The sequence below is a fragment of the Daucus carota genome, chromosome 7 (assembly GCF_001625215.2).
Source record: "Daucus carota subsp. sativus chromosome 7, DH1 v3.0, whole genome shotgun sequence".
In the NCBI taxonomy this organism is placed as follows: domain Eukaryota; kingdom Viridiplantae; phylum Streptophyta; class Magnoliopsida; order Apiales; family Apiaceae; genus Daucus; species Daucus carota.
In genome coordinates this window covers 693,844-707,626 of record NC_030387.2, presented here as the reverse complement: position 1 = coordinate 707,626, position 13,783 = coordinate 693,844, and the positions used below count along the sequence as shown (strand labels likewise).

The window sequence follows — 13,783 nt, the reverse complement described above, 5'->3', positions numbered from 1 at the left end:
ATCTTCCGAAACTGTCATTGGTTTTCAGACCAAAGAACAAAAAAGAACAAAGGCTCGTAATTGAGCAAATATTTGACAAAACTCAAGGCAACAAACCAAGAATGAATCCAAGTACAAGCTCTTCTGGTATTGCAAACTTATTAGAAATCCAAAAAAAAATAAAAAAAAAAATAGTGGCATAGAATTGTTCCAATTGTGAGCATGCAGACTATCACAAGAACGGCCAATCATAGGCTAAGCATAAAACAAGTATACGATGTCCAGGACTGAAATGGTAACAAGATAATGTGAAAATTGCCCGTGTCCTCTCCACTACTGTGTAATCAATACACAGCATTCAATTTAGGATAACTGACATAATGCAGCATCATAATATTCATATAAAATATATAAATGTTCAAAAACAATAGAATGTAGCTCAAAAATTCATTGACAGTCTATTCCTTAGTTTCATTTCAATGAGTATAAGATACAAATCATTTTGAATTAATAAATATTTCAAATGACCAGTTGTAAATAAGAAGTGGTGTAGATAGACCCAAAATAAGAATTACGAATGTTAATCTCCATCACCACTTTTCAGCGTCCAAACAGAGCCTCGCGAGACACACAACTCCTGCATAACCTTATTGTATTCAACTGTAGGTATATCTGCCCTCTTAAGCCTTATTTTGCCAGCTTCAATGATAGCAGCTTTTCTAAGCTTTGCATTTGGTCCTTCAACAATAAGAAGGTCAATAACAGTCCTCCTCAATCCTTCATATGAGTGATCGGGCGATGTCTTTGAAACAAACACACCATGAATATCTATAGCAACTTCCTTAATAATTTCCCGCAGTTCACGTTCTGGAGGTGGGGGAACTTCAAGACTAGTATCCCGTAAAAGTTGGCCTAGCCTCTGAAAGTTGCAAACTTTGTGAGTGTGCAAAAGTTTCTCAATCGCCTTCAATAAAACTTCACGAGCCTTATCCGATATAACAGACTTAACAGGCAGTGTTTGGGGTGAAGCCTCTGCCACTTTTTTATTAGCATTCAATTTCGGAACAACCTTAGCAGTCATATCCATTTTTGGAGGATCTTTTCCATATATTTGAATGTATAACTTTTCACCTCTCACTTCCCAAGCTTTATCTTGTTCATCAACAATATCCGGATGTTTTCGCACAAAGGACACATCTTGGGGTTCCTTGAACTTCCAATCTTTCAAATCAGGTCTCCGTATAGCAAAAACTTTAAGCACATCTTCCATTGCACTTTTCAATTTCATCTTTTTTGGTATATCACCAAAATTAATCTTCTGATTCTTGCTAAACAGATACAATGCATAATCCCTAACTAATGCTTCAACTCCTTCCAATTTCAACAACGAACTCTTCGGAACCCATAGTCCTTGAACTAAACAACAAAGCTTCTTAACAAGTACTAAAACATCTTCTTCAGAATCACCCGCAGCTAAATACTTAAGTACATTATATCGATGAACCGGTCCGGTCTCACATATCCAAGTCTTAATACGATCCTCAAGAGGCAACTTAAGCAACTCGCTTCTTGTAGGACCGGTTTTTTTATTTAGCATACGCGGACAAAACGAATCAACATATTCACCCGTACTCATTAAAAACCTAATCTCATCACGCTCCTCCACCATCATTTTGTGTAAATACTGCCTCGAAGCATCACTCTTCGAGCCATTATACTTGAGACGAATCCAATCATCTTTCTCCCCTAAATCCTCCACATTCTCACTCTTAACTTTCCTCGCTACCTTCTTCTCCTCTCCGTCATTCATATGCTTCAACGACGGACGAAGCTGCACAGCTCCATTCACCGGATTCAAATACAACTTATTCCCAACCAAAACTCCAACAGCATAACCACTCCTACAAGGCAAATTCCCCGAAGACGCCAACACCTGCTTACTCATCCTCACTCCACTACTCGAATCATAATTCTTCGAATCAACATCAACCGCCAAATCAATCTCAATCTGCGATGAATCCGGCTTCACCCTCACCTCCTCACATTGATCATCCAATTCATACGGACGCCAACACGGCTTCAACGGATACTGCATAACATACAACTTCGAATTAACATCCACAGAAGGTGCAAAATACACATCAATCTCTCTAACAACATCATCTTCCCCCCCAACACAATCCAGCTCCATCGGATCTTCACCAACACTAATCAAATCCTCCTTAATCGGATACTCCGTGGTGTCTAGTAACATCGGGTCAAGTTTTAATTCATCATCAATTTTCACAACGTCTTCGATTTCAGCCTTTACGATAGCGATGGAATCAGACTTTGATTCCTGTTTAACAGGTAGAATTGAATCTGAGTTGGATTGTTCTGCTTTAGGTTTTGGTTTGAACTTAGAGTTCTTCGGAGCAAACCTGGCGCGTCGTGAAGGACCTTGATTTGGAGCGTCGAGATCGTCCAAATCGATGTCCATGGCGTCGCCGGTTGGTTAAGCGTTCGACTCACTGAGTCACAGGGAAGGAGACGAGGGGTTTGGGACTAGGGTTTTGCAGGGGCTCTGTGTATCTATAAAATTATTGTTAATTAAATGTATATGTTTAGTGAAACCGCATAGAATTTATTTATTTCATCATATTTCTTAAGAGTTAAGTTCCGTGTAGTTCACATATTTACTGTAGTACCGTAGACCACGTATGTTCTGCAACTATAGAATGACATAAAAACATTGCAAAATGTATGAAACTTGTTATTTTGTGAAATACATTCTATAAATATCACTATTTCATGAAAAATATTGAAAATCATTTATATTCGACAAGTAGAACACATATGTTCTCTAATATGTAAATATGTTCTGCAAACTTAACATGTTTTGCAGAATAATGTGTTTTTCACTATTTAACTTGTAGAATATCTAGGATTGTCAAAATTTTTAACAAAATAATGATGTTTATAGAACATGATTTGCAAAATAACACATTTTGCAATGTTTTTATGTCATTCTATAGTTGCAGAACATACATGGTCTACGGTACTACGGTAAATATGTGGACTACATGGAACTTTGTTCTATTTCTTAAACACATTTAGCAAAAAATATCCTGTTTAAACTTTAAATTAATAATAATAATTAATAATAATAATAATAATAATAATAATAAACAACGAGAAAAGATGTAGGATCGTTTGGGTAAACTTAAAAGAAGTCACTTCTGGCTTAAATTGAAGAATTGGAGTTGGAGTAGGAGTAGGAAGTAAATATGTTAATAAAGTGTTTAGAAAAGAAGCAAAAACTCTGAAGTAAAAACTAGCATTCTCAGCTTCTAAAATATGTTTCTACTTATTCACACAAACGGGTCAAAGAAAAGCCGAAGCTAAAAACAGCTCCGGTTTCTGCTAACCAAACAGGCCCGTAATCTATATGTTAACGTTTCTGTTTAAGAAAGTCAAGAAAGTAAATCTTAGAGAAGAAAATTGGTTTCCATAAAATCTTAAGACATGTCTTTGAACAGTTGGCAATCTAGCAGAATTTGCACCATTGTATGAGCAGAATTTCCATGGCCTGATGTACCAGAACTTTTGTATGGCTTTAAACCCCATTTACGTCCTCGTGAATTCAAGTATCCCCATTCCCATATCCCATTTTTGATCTCCCAAGATTGTATGAAAACCGCATGTCCATAGATCCTTGATTCTTGTTCTAAACCAGCAGTACCAACCATTAACCATTGTCTTTCTCCTTTACCATTTCCTCTACAAGTAAATCCATTTGTCATATATCTATCAGCAGCCACACCTCTATGGAACACAATTGCATTCCTCAAAGCATTGTTAAAATCATCTTCCTCGGGATGAGCTTCGTGCCCAAAACCAAAGCACGAATGAATATAAGATCTTGAAATAGTGTAAAAGATATATAAATAATTAGTTTCATTAATAAAAAAAAGGGAGGAGAGGGTATATACACATAAAAACTTATTGCAGGTATTTTCTCTAGCTCTAGCTGTCATTTAGGTTGCGATAATCCATTGAAATCCTGCTCGAGGAGAAAGCCCTCCTTGTGCAATGCCTCAAGAAAGTGTGTGAACATTTTAAGGGAAGCACTTGGTGCCGGAACCACTTGATCACTCAACTCCGCAATCAATTTAAAACGGAAGTTAAGTAATCCACAAACACTATACGGAATGCACATCCCTGTAGAAAAAAATTACTGTAAAAATCAGATGAAGAATAACAACAAAGCACATAGCAAAAGCAGAAGAAAAAATATTCACCATAAAGGCATTGCCTCAAGCACTTAATTCCTAGAGTTCATCTTCACTTTATATAGTAAAAGAGTTGTGCACATCCATCGTTTCTCAGATCCGATAACAAGATAACACTTTTTCATGCGGTAAATGATTTTGATTCAAAGAGTACATATAACTCTGGGCAGACAAGTAGAGAAATAAAAGAGAAAAGTAGTGTAGTATTAGTAACCATAATCGATTACTAGTCATTATTATTATAGAAGTTGTGAGAGGTGAGACTTGAGAGGCCCAAAGCCCACCCCACTCAAGCCCTAACCAATATCGACTATACGCCAACATCTCCTAATAATTATGGGAATGACTATAACTATAGTCGATAACAAGTCATTATTAAACGAATCAAAGCCTTAATCTAGATCACCAAAATTAGAAACGATTTACATGGGTGAAGGTGTAGCAGGAGGTCAGAGCTCTACGAAAATCCCCAAAATCACAAGTGAAGGCGTGGCAGAGTACAAAGCAGGTGCAAGACCTGTCACTGCCACCCCAAAGCCTATAAATAATGCATATTTTTATGTGAACAATTGTGTGTTTGGCCATTAAAATATTAAAAATTGACAAGCATTGACCTGCAACTTCAACTTCAGCTCCTTTTTGCACATATATGTATATGAGTCCTGTTTGTAACGGATTAGAACCAATGTTCTACTCTTTATCCTTTTGCTAGTACAGGCATGTCGAAGACATACTATTTGCTACCGTAATTTTCTGAACTTAATTTTTTAGTCCGTACAAGTGAGATTCTATTATCAAACTTCGCATATTATTTCACCACCCCACGCTAAACTTCTCGGCTCCGTCCCTGGTTCAAAGCCCATAGTATAAACATTAATATATTAACTAACTGTTACAATTGTTTAAGTTTTAAAATGAGATTCAGAACACCAAATATATATTAGGCAAAGATAGATGTGTTTTGATTAAGAAGAAAAAAAAAAACTTTACATCCATACGCCCAGCTTGCTGAAGAGCAGCGGCGGATCCAGCTCAGAAGTAAGTGAGGTCGTATATAATATTTTGTAAAAATGATTAATGAGAATAAACAAAGGAAAAAAAATTAATATTCATATTATGTAATTTTTTACTGTTCATAACATAAATAAGTCATGTCCATCTTTATTAGAATCGTGGATACCAAAATGATAAAATAGAAAACGAAAATTTAATATTCAGATTATGTAATTTTTTACTGTTGCACGACATTATGTAATTATGTAAAATTAGGGACAAAAATTTAAGAGGAGTCGACTGACCCTCTTGCCCCTATCAGGATCCGCCTCTGCTGAAAACCGGTGATGGCGGATTTGTTTGGTCCACAAGTTCCTCCGTGTGCCATCTGGGTCTGCCCATGAAAATAGCTTGCATTTTCGATGGAGATAGCAGCATTTCCGATCACTCCGTGTGCCACCTGGGTCTGCCCATAAAAGGAGCTCGCATTTTCGATGGAGATAGCAGCATTTCCGATTACTTGCCTGAGTCTTTTCGAGATGAAAATTTGATGGATATGTCGAGAACTCGATAACCTCAGCCTATTAGGCCAAAAATCCAGGTAGTTATCGGCCTCCTCCGTTTCAGTACACACTAAGGTTATGATCTGGAATGTTGTGTTGCTGCCTCAAGTTTTAAACAGTACATGTTGGTGTCTTTACATTTTTGTTAATTTGTCCTGATGTTGGGGATACATAGTTTGTTGTAGTCACAAAACTAAAGAGTTTTTTGCCTAAGATTAAAAGAACCTACTTGTTGAAAGTAGGATATAAATAAATGGATTATAAATGAAAAGCTGAATTAGACATATAAGTTATTAAAGGTATTTATATATCATGATATTTTTTGTTACAAATAAGATGTAGATTACAAAAAAAGGCTGTGATTTTTAGCTTTTACTTTCGGCTTTTCGTGGTGTAAAGGAAATATTCCTGTTAAAGTATCTCCCACTGTTAAATATAGGGAGACAGTTATAACGATATAATATGAATGATTAGTTAAAATTTTGTTGAATTCGTATCATCTCCAACACATCAGGCGGAGGAGAATAATACTCCCTCTGTCCCATTTAATTTCTATGCGTTTCTTTTTCACTACTCGACACGCACTTCAATGCTCTTATAAAACATATAGTTCTATAATTTATTTGTAAAATTTTCTTTTTCTAAATAAAAATATAACATTCAAACTTTTATTCAGAAAAGAAAAATCTTAAAAATAAGTTATAGAACTATACTTTCAGTGGCGGAGCTACACCGGGCCGAACATAGGTCTCGGCCCACCCTAAAATTTTAAGATAATTATGTTCTTTACTCATGTGTTGTTCAATTTTATGTCTAGTCTAATGATTTGATAGTGGAATATTGGTGAGAAATGTCATGGTTCGAACCTTGGCTGCCCATATTAAAGTCTGTGCCGCGTCCCCGTCCTTCTCCGATGTATACAACTCAGGGGACGGAGGGAGTACATATTAACACTTCCAGACAAACAAGGCAACTTAGCTGCTTAGTACGACATGAGTTCAGAAATAATAATTATGTTAATCTATTTTATTAAAAGTTAAAGTAGCCGAAGGAAGACAAGATTCTCCCTTGTCGATCAACTTTATATTTTATTATAGTGCGCTTTCACTTTCACCAGCTGTCCTGCAGTGAGCAACTGACTTTATGATTTAGTATTTTCTTCTTTTGTGGTGCTCCGTTCATCTATATATCAACTAGATATTGTTATTATAAAAAATGAGAATCAGATTTAATCGGTGAAGACATGAAAAATTGAATTGATCAAAAATTAGTTAAATTATGAATAGAAATAATCAGAGATTTAATCAGTCGGCATGAAAGAATGGTTGGCAGAGGTTGTGTTAGTACCCCTGCAACTGAACTGATAGTCTCAGTATCTTAGCATCTGGTTCTATTCAGGTGCAGGCTATTTGCTTCCTTCTATCTGCCTTATCATTTGTTTCTCTTTGATCAGTGCTATTGTAAAATTAATCATGGTTGGTCTAGGTGACATTCCATGTGTGGGAAAATTTGTGGAAAGATTGTCTGAATATACAGTTGATGCAGTGTTTCATAGCTTGAAGTATATGTTGTGCTATAAATCTCTTGTTAACGATCTCAATTCCGAAATTGAGAAGCTTAACATTGAGAAGGACAAGATGTGCAGGAAAGTCAAGGAAGAAGAGAAAAATGGTAAAGTGATCCAAGACTATGTATCGAAATGGCAGAAAGAAGTGGAAGAGATCCAGGAGATTTCTGAAGAGCTTTCACCTTCATGCAGCTGCATCCAGAGTCTGCCAATTCCTGATCCCATCTCGAGTTTTCGGATAGGTAAGCATGCTGTAAAGAAGGCAGAGACAGTAACTAAACTCACCATCTCCGGAATGAAACATCTAGCTGGAGATATTGCATACCTTCCAGAGGTTATATATATGCCAAACTGTGATACCACATTCGAGGATTTTCAATCCAGAAAAGATGTTTATGAGAAACTTTGGGATGCGCTTGTGGACCAAGACAGTCCGCTGATCCATGGCATCTATGGGATGCCAGGAGTTGGCAAAACTCGAACGATGGAGAAGTTTTGGGAAGATGCCATGAAGAAGAAAATCTTTGACAAGGTGGTACGAGTAAATGTGGGCAATGAAAAATTGGACAAATTGAAGTTACAAGACCAGATTGCTGGATGTCTGGATTGCAATCTCCAGTCGCAAGATGTAGACAGAAGAGCATCACAGCTGGAAATTAGTTTAAGGAGTTGTGGTAAGATTCTACTCATATTAGATGATGTATGGAGGGAGATTCCGTTAGGTAATATAATTGGGAACTCACTTTTCGATGGCAGTAGTTCCAGGGGCTCTAAAATTCTCTTGACATCTAGAGAGCAAGATGTATGCCTGCGTAACAAGTGCAAGCATCTTGTCGAGATCCAGACCTTGAGTCCTAGGGAGGCTTTGTCTCTGTTCAAGAACACTGTTGGTTCTGATACAATTAACTCTCTACAGGATGAATCGTTGGTACAAAAAGTGTGCAATGAGTGCGCTCAGTTACCATTACTGATTCATGCAGTTGGCAAAGCACTGACAGGCAAGCCTCAAATTTCATGGAAGGATGCACTTGTTCAACTTGAGAAGGGAAAATTTGAAAAAATTGTTGGAGTAGATCCACAAGTATATGCGTGTATTAAATTAAGTATTGATAATTTAAGAGATGATGATGCAAAGTCATGTCTTTTTCTGTGCTCTTTGTTTCCTGAAGATGATGAAATCGATATGAAGATGCTGATCCAGTTAGCAACAGGCTCACAACTTATACCAGATGGAGAACCAAGAGTACTTGCAATGGTTCACTATCTTAAGGTGTCTTCTTTGTTGCTTGACTGTGGAGTAGATTATATAACTAAAGTTCATGACATCATCAGAGACGTAGCAAGATCCATAGCTTCTACAGATTCAAAATATGCATTGTTACAAGTAACATGCAACTCAGGGTACTTTCCTTCTGATGCCAGTTATTGCACAGGAAAATTCTTACGTTTGGATGCAGAAACTGATGATGTTCATTTCAAAGAGCGTGAGGTGTGCCCGGACCTGCATACCTTGTGGCTGCAATGCAACAACCATCCACAACAGTTCTCAGGTGGCTTCTACAAAATGTTTGTGAATCTCAATTTTCTGATGCTACAAAAGGTGAATATATCTTTGAAGCAGTTTTCTCTTCAACCCTTGGATAATCTCGGGACACTTACTTTATCAAGGTGCGACACAAGAAAGACGGATGGTAGTCTTTTTCCCAAAAGCCTAAAAACTCTTTGCATATGGTATTGTGATCTGCCAAGGCCTCTGGATGTAGCAAACTTGAAATATCTTCGAAAGCTAGAGATCCAACAAAAAAGGGAACCTGAATTGGTAATGGCGTTGAATGTCATATCTACTCTATCCAGTCTAGAAGAATTGCATATACCAAATGGATTCATCATTGACCGTGAAGAATATCATACTGAACCCATAGTCATGGAGATATGTGAATTGACTCATCTGGCAAGTTTACAGTTTCATTTCTATGCTGATCATACTTTTCGAGTTAAAAATGTATTTTCTGAATTGGATAGATACAGCATATGTGTGGGTGCGCCAAAGGATATAGATCTTTCAGAACGATATTGGAGAGTTTCAGCCATGAGGTCGACTAGGTTGTATGGCCATCACTCACAATCATGGGAAGGTTTGATGACAAGGGCTGAAGAGGTGAGATTGCGCTACAGCAATGTTGAAGTGAGTAGCATTTGCAATGGTCAAAGAAGAGCATTTGAAGACCTGAATAAACTGTACATAGAAAATTGTGACATGGAGCATCTAGCAAGTATGTCATGTATATCACATGATGAGATTCAGTACAGTCTTCGACCAGCAACATGTTTCTCCAAACTGACCATTTTAAAAATTAGTTACTGCTCTGAGATGAAATACCTCTTCTGCAACAACATTGCCAAAAATCTGGGACAACTGCAAGAGCTCACTGTAAATAATTGTAAATCTATGGAAGCCATCATACTGAATGAAGGAACAAGTGACCGGAAAGTCATAAATTTCTCCAAATTAAAATTACTGAAGATATTATTTTTGTCGAGACTCAAAAGCTTCTATGTGAGAAAGAAATACATGATTTCAGGTTCAACATTATCCACGGACCTCCCTGCTGAGTATCAGTCTCTTTTCGATGGACATGTATGCTTTCCTTTATAATTTAAGCTTTTGTTCTTTTTCTGCAGCGGGCATCTCTATAAAATTTAAGACCTATTTTAAATTTATTAATTGTAAATACCATCTTACATCCCTGCATCATATTATATTGTTAATGTTTTAAAATTTAGACTGAAGGAACTCATTATTATATGCAGGTTGCATTCCCGTCCTTGGAAGAACTGACTATCCAGTCGTTGCCAAATTCATGTGTAATTTGGGGAAAGGATTGCTATAATGACACTGGATTGTCCTTTTGCAAACTAAATAATTTATCTGTATCAGGCTGTGACAAACTAGAAAGTTTAATCCCGCAGGCCATGTTGCATAGGCTAAATAATCTGGAACATATAGAAGTATGTGACTGCAGCAGCATGAGAAGAATGTTTCCACCTTGTATTGCCAATGATCTTAGAAAACTTCAAAAAATGAGTGTAGAATTTTGTTTGGAGATGAGAGAGATTATTGGAGGTGGTGAACAAGCAATAACTGATGGCATCCTGTTCCCTGAGTTGATGGTTCTAGAGCTAGATTGGTTGCCAAGTTTGACGAGCTTTTGGTGTTACCAGAGTAGAAAAGCTGATACTTGCAAGGTGTATATAAATATATACTCCATATTTTTTATATTTCTAAATGACTCAATTTGCTTATTTATAACACTTTTACATATGATGCATCCGTGTTTTTAAAGATCTTATATAAATAATTTAACTATTTATGAGCCAAGTTGAGCCAAGTTGACAGTTGCATTGATTTGTGTAGGTTGCATACAGTCTCCTTCGACTCTCAGCAGTTTTTGTTAAAGACTTGCCTAATCTCAAAAGTTTTTTTCACGGTGCAAACTTTGAGTTCCATATGCCGGCTTTAGAGAAGGTTCAAGTTTGTAACTGTGGACTCTCAGATCTTTTCACATTCTCTATGTTCAGAAAATTCCAACTCATCAAGAGCTTACTAGTAAATAGTTGTGATCTGTTGGAGAACCTCGTGGAGGATTCAAGGGGTGATGAGACTTGTGACAATATTATCACACTCTTTCAACTCACATCAGTTGATTTCCAAAATTTGCCAAAACTCAGAAGTGCCTTCCATAATGCAAATTATGAGTTCCATATGCCAGTTTTAACGAATGTGTTTATTCGTACTTGTGGATTTTCTGATACTCTTTTCAACCTCTCTGTCATCAGGAATCTCAAACAACTCAAAACATTAGAAGTATCTTTTTGCAGTTCGTTAGAAGGACTCTATGAGGATGTACGGGGTGATGAACATTCTGATTCGGGTGACCAGATTATCACACTCCCTCAACTCTCATCGCTTCTTCTTGAAAATTTACCAAGTCTCAAAAGTATTTTCTACAGTGTAAATTATGAGTGCAAGATGCCGGCTCTAATGAAATTGAAAGTTGTTAACTGTGGCATCTCTACTCTTTTCACGTGGTCTATCTGCCGAGAACTCCAACAGCTCAAAAAATTAGTAGTAGTTAACTGCTGGCTGTTAAAACACATTGTTGAGAATGAAAAATGTGATGAAACTGGCGACATGAATGACATACTGTTCCCTGAGTTGAAAATTTTAGCGCTACTTAATCTGCCAAGCTTGACGGACTTTTGGTGTTACCAGAGGGGTAAAACTAATATTTGCAAGGTATGTTTATTGCTATATGACCTGTTTCCAACATTTACATAGAATTCTTACTTTTATTGTTAGTTACACATACTGTTACAAGGAGTGTTTATATGATTCATATTGAGCACAAAGGCAGTACCTGCTGCCTGTTAAAGCCAGGCTAACGTGTCGCTTATTTCTGCAGGTTGCATTCACACTCCTTCAACTCTCGGCAATTGTTCTCAACTACTTGCCTGATCTTGAAAGTTTTTTTCATGGTGCAAATTTCGAGTTCCATATGCCCGTTTTAAAGAAAGTGATAGTTCGTGACTCTGGATTATCTAGTACTCTTTTCACACGCTCCGTCTTCAAAAATCTCAGACAACTTGAATATTTAAAAGTATCAGATTGCAGATTGTTAGAAGGCATCTTTGAGGACAATGAAACTACAGATACAAGTGAAAAGATTATCACACTTGATCGAGTCTCTACCGTTCATCTTCAAGGTTTACCAAAGTTAAAAAGTATTTTCTGTGGTGCAACTTACGAGTGCTATATGCCGGCTTTGAAAAAAGTGAAAATTGTTGGTTGTGGACCCTCGATTCTTTTCACATGCTCTGTGTTCCGAGAGATCCCTCGACTTCAAGAATTACATGTATCTGACTGTGAATTGTTGGAACACGTTGTTGAGGAGGCCGGGAGTGATGAAACTTCTGAGACAAATAGTAAGAGTATCAGATCCTCTAAACTCTCATCAATTACTCTTGAATCTTTGCCAAACCTCCGAAGTTTCAGTTGCACTTCAAGCTATGTTCTCAATATACTCAAGTTGCAGAATTTAAGGGTGATCAAGTGTCCCCAGATGGAATATTTCAGTTCCTCAACAACCACGTCGTTAGTGAATCTTGCTATTGACTGGTACTGTGAAGAAGGATTTCATGACTTGAACGACTTTATAAGGCAGTATCACAAAAGTGGAAGCTGCTTAAGTTACTGTTCAGAAGAATCCAGTTATCGTATTCAAGATCTGGGAACACAATCAGAGATAATTATTGAAGAAGAAGAAGAAGAAGAAGAGGAGGAGGAGGAAGAGGAAGAGCTTCTAGAAAGCGAGACCGAAACTGAAATTGGAACGGAAACTGAAGGTGGAACTGAAACTGACAGTTCAGGGTAGAATTCACTACTGGGATTACTCAAAAACAAACTAATGACTGGACTTGCATTGTTGTAAATTTCTCCCAACACTACATTCCTCAAATGTGAACTTCTGAGATTTTATTTTTGATAAATAACAACAAAGATACAATTTAATAAGATTTATATATAATTTTTACTTCCTGAGGATGTTATCTGTTGTTTAAGCATGAATTGGATACTCGGCACTCATTTAATGGTGAAGTTCTTGCATTTTCCTGTTTGACAGTATAAACCCAATGCTTTGGACCCCATCAACCCTGTAGGAGCCAAAACAACGGCAGAACTTGCCACCAACCTTATAATTGAATTCGGTAACCTGGCCGGATTTATCAGGAGCACCTGGAAAATACAGTCCGTAAATGGTTTTGTGGGTATCAGGGGAGAGGATGGGCCGGTTCGGCTCGGTTTTCGGATAAAACCGGAACCATATATCTTCGGTTTTTAAAATTGAAAATCGCAACTGCCGGTTCGGGTTCGGTTTCGCTTACAAAACCGACAAATAAATGATAGCATTATTATTTCTTTTGTTCCGGGAAGTCATTTTGTTATATGCACCATTTTTTTTTTGATAATTCAAGATTATTTATTTATATAAAAGCCATCAACAGAGAGGCTAGGAGACCGAGAATAAACTCTGCAAAAGAGAGTCCGGAACAAACTAGCATGCAGCTAGGGGTGAACACGGGTTGGGTCGGTCGGGTTAGAGCCGATAAAACGACCCAACCCAATTAGTTCGGTTTTTAAAAATCTAACCCGTTAATCCAAAAATAAATGACTAACCCAACCCTACCTTTTTTATGTTGGGTTGGGTTGGTTCGGGTTGGTTTGGTCGGTTTAGAATTTTATATTGTCATGTCAAAAAATTAAGTATTGGACTTGTGAAAAGTAATAAACAATTAATTGTTTTGTTTGTGACATGATAATATAAAAATTTATATTTTTAAAAAATAAAAAT

At 37.0% G+C, this 13,783-nt stretch overlaps 3 protein-coding genes across 3 annotated transcripts in view; 2 read left to right on the top strand and 1 right to left on the bottom strand.

The window, feature by feature from the left end:
* The first annotated feature begins 30 nt into the window (after nucleotides 1-30).
* Nucleotides 31-13,783, top strand: part of LOC108193242 (ATP synthase subunit gamma, mitochondrial) — a 72,764-nt gene continuing 59,011 nt past the window's right edge. The window contains exon 1 of the transcript XR_010285580.1: nucleotides 31-42. The gene's annotated coding sequence lies outside the window, so the exon portion shown is untranslated. The remainder of the gene's footprint in view (nucleotides 43-13,783) is intronic.
* Nucleotides 560-2,458, bottom strand: LOC108194378 (uncharacterized). Its single transcript, XM_017361328.1, has one exon. It carries the CDS (start codon nucleotides 2,456-2,458, stop codon nucleotides 560-562), a length of 1,899 nt encoding a protein of 632 aa, XP_017216817.1.
* Nucleotides 7,022-12,980, top strand: LOC108196576 (uncharacterized). The gene is made up of 4 exons (XM_064081835.1): nucleotides 7,022-10,011; nucleotides 10,185-10,619; nucleotides 10,789-11,670; nucleotides 11,837-12,980. The coding sequence occupies exons 1-4, from the start codon at nucleotides 7,279-7,281 to the stop codon at nucleotides 12,803-12,805; spliced, it is 5,019 nt and encodes a 1,672-aa protein (XP_063937905.1). The 5' UTR covers nucleotides 7,022-7,278; the 3' UTR covers nucleotides 12,806-12,980.

Excerpts from the sequence above, each read along its gene's own strand:
- LOC108194378 (XM_017361328.1), bottom strand. The coding sequence starts at position 2,458 with ATGGACATCGATTTGGACGATCTCGACGCTCCAAATCAAGGTCCTTCA.
- LOC108196576 (XM_064081835.1), top strand. The coding sequence starts at position 7,279 with ATGGTTGGTCTAGGTGACATTCCATGTGTGGGAAAATTTGTGGAAAGA. Across the intron at positions 10,620-10,788 it reads GAAAAGCTGATACTTGCAAG|GTTGCATACAGTCTCCTTCG; the intron begins GTGTATATAAAT and ends TGATTTGTGTAG. Across the intron at positions 11,671-11,836 it reads GTAAAACTAATATTTGCAAG|GTTGCATTCACACTCCTTCA; the intron begins GTATGTTTATTG and ends TTATTTCTGCAG.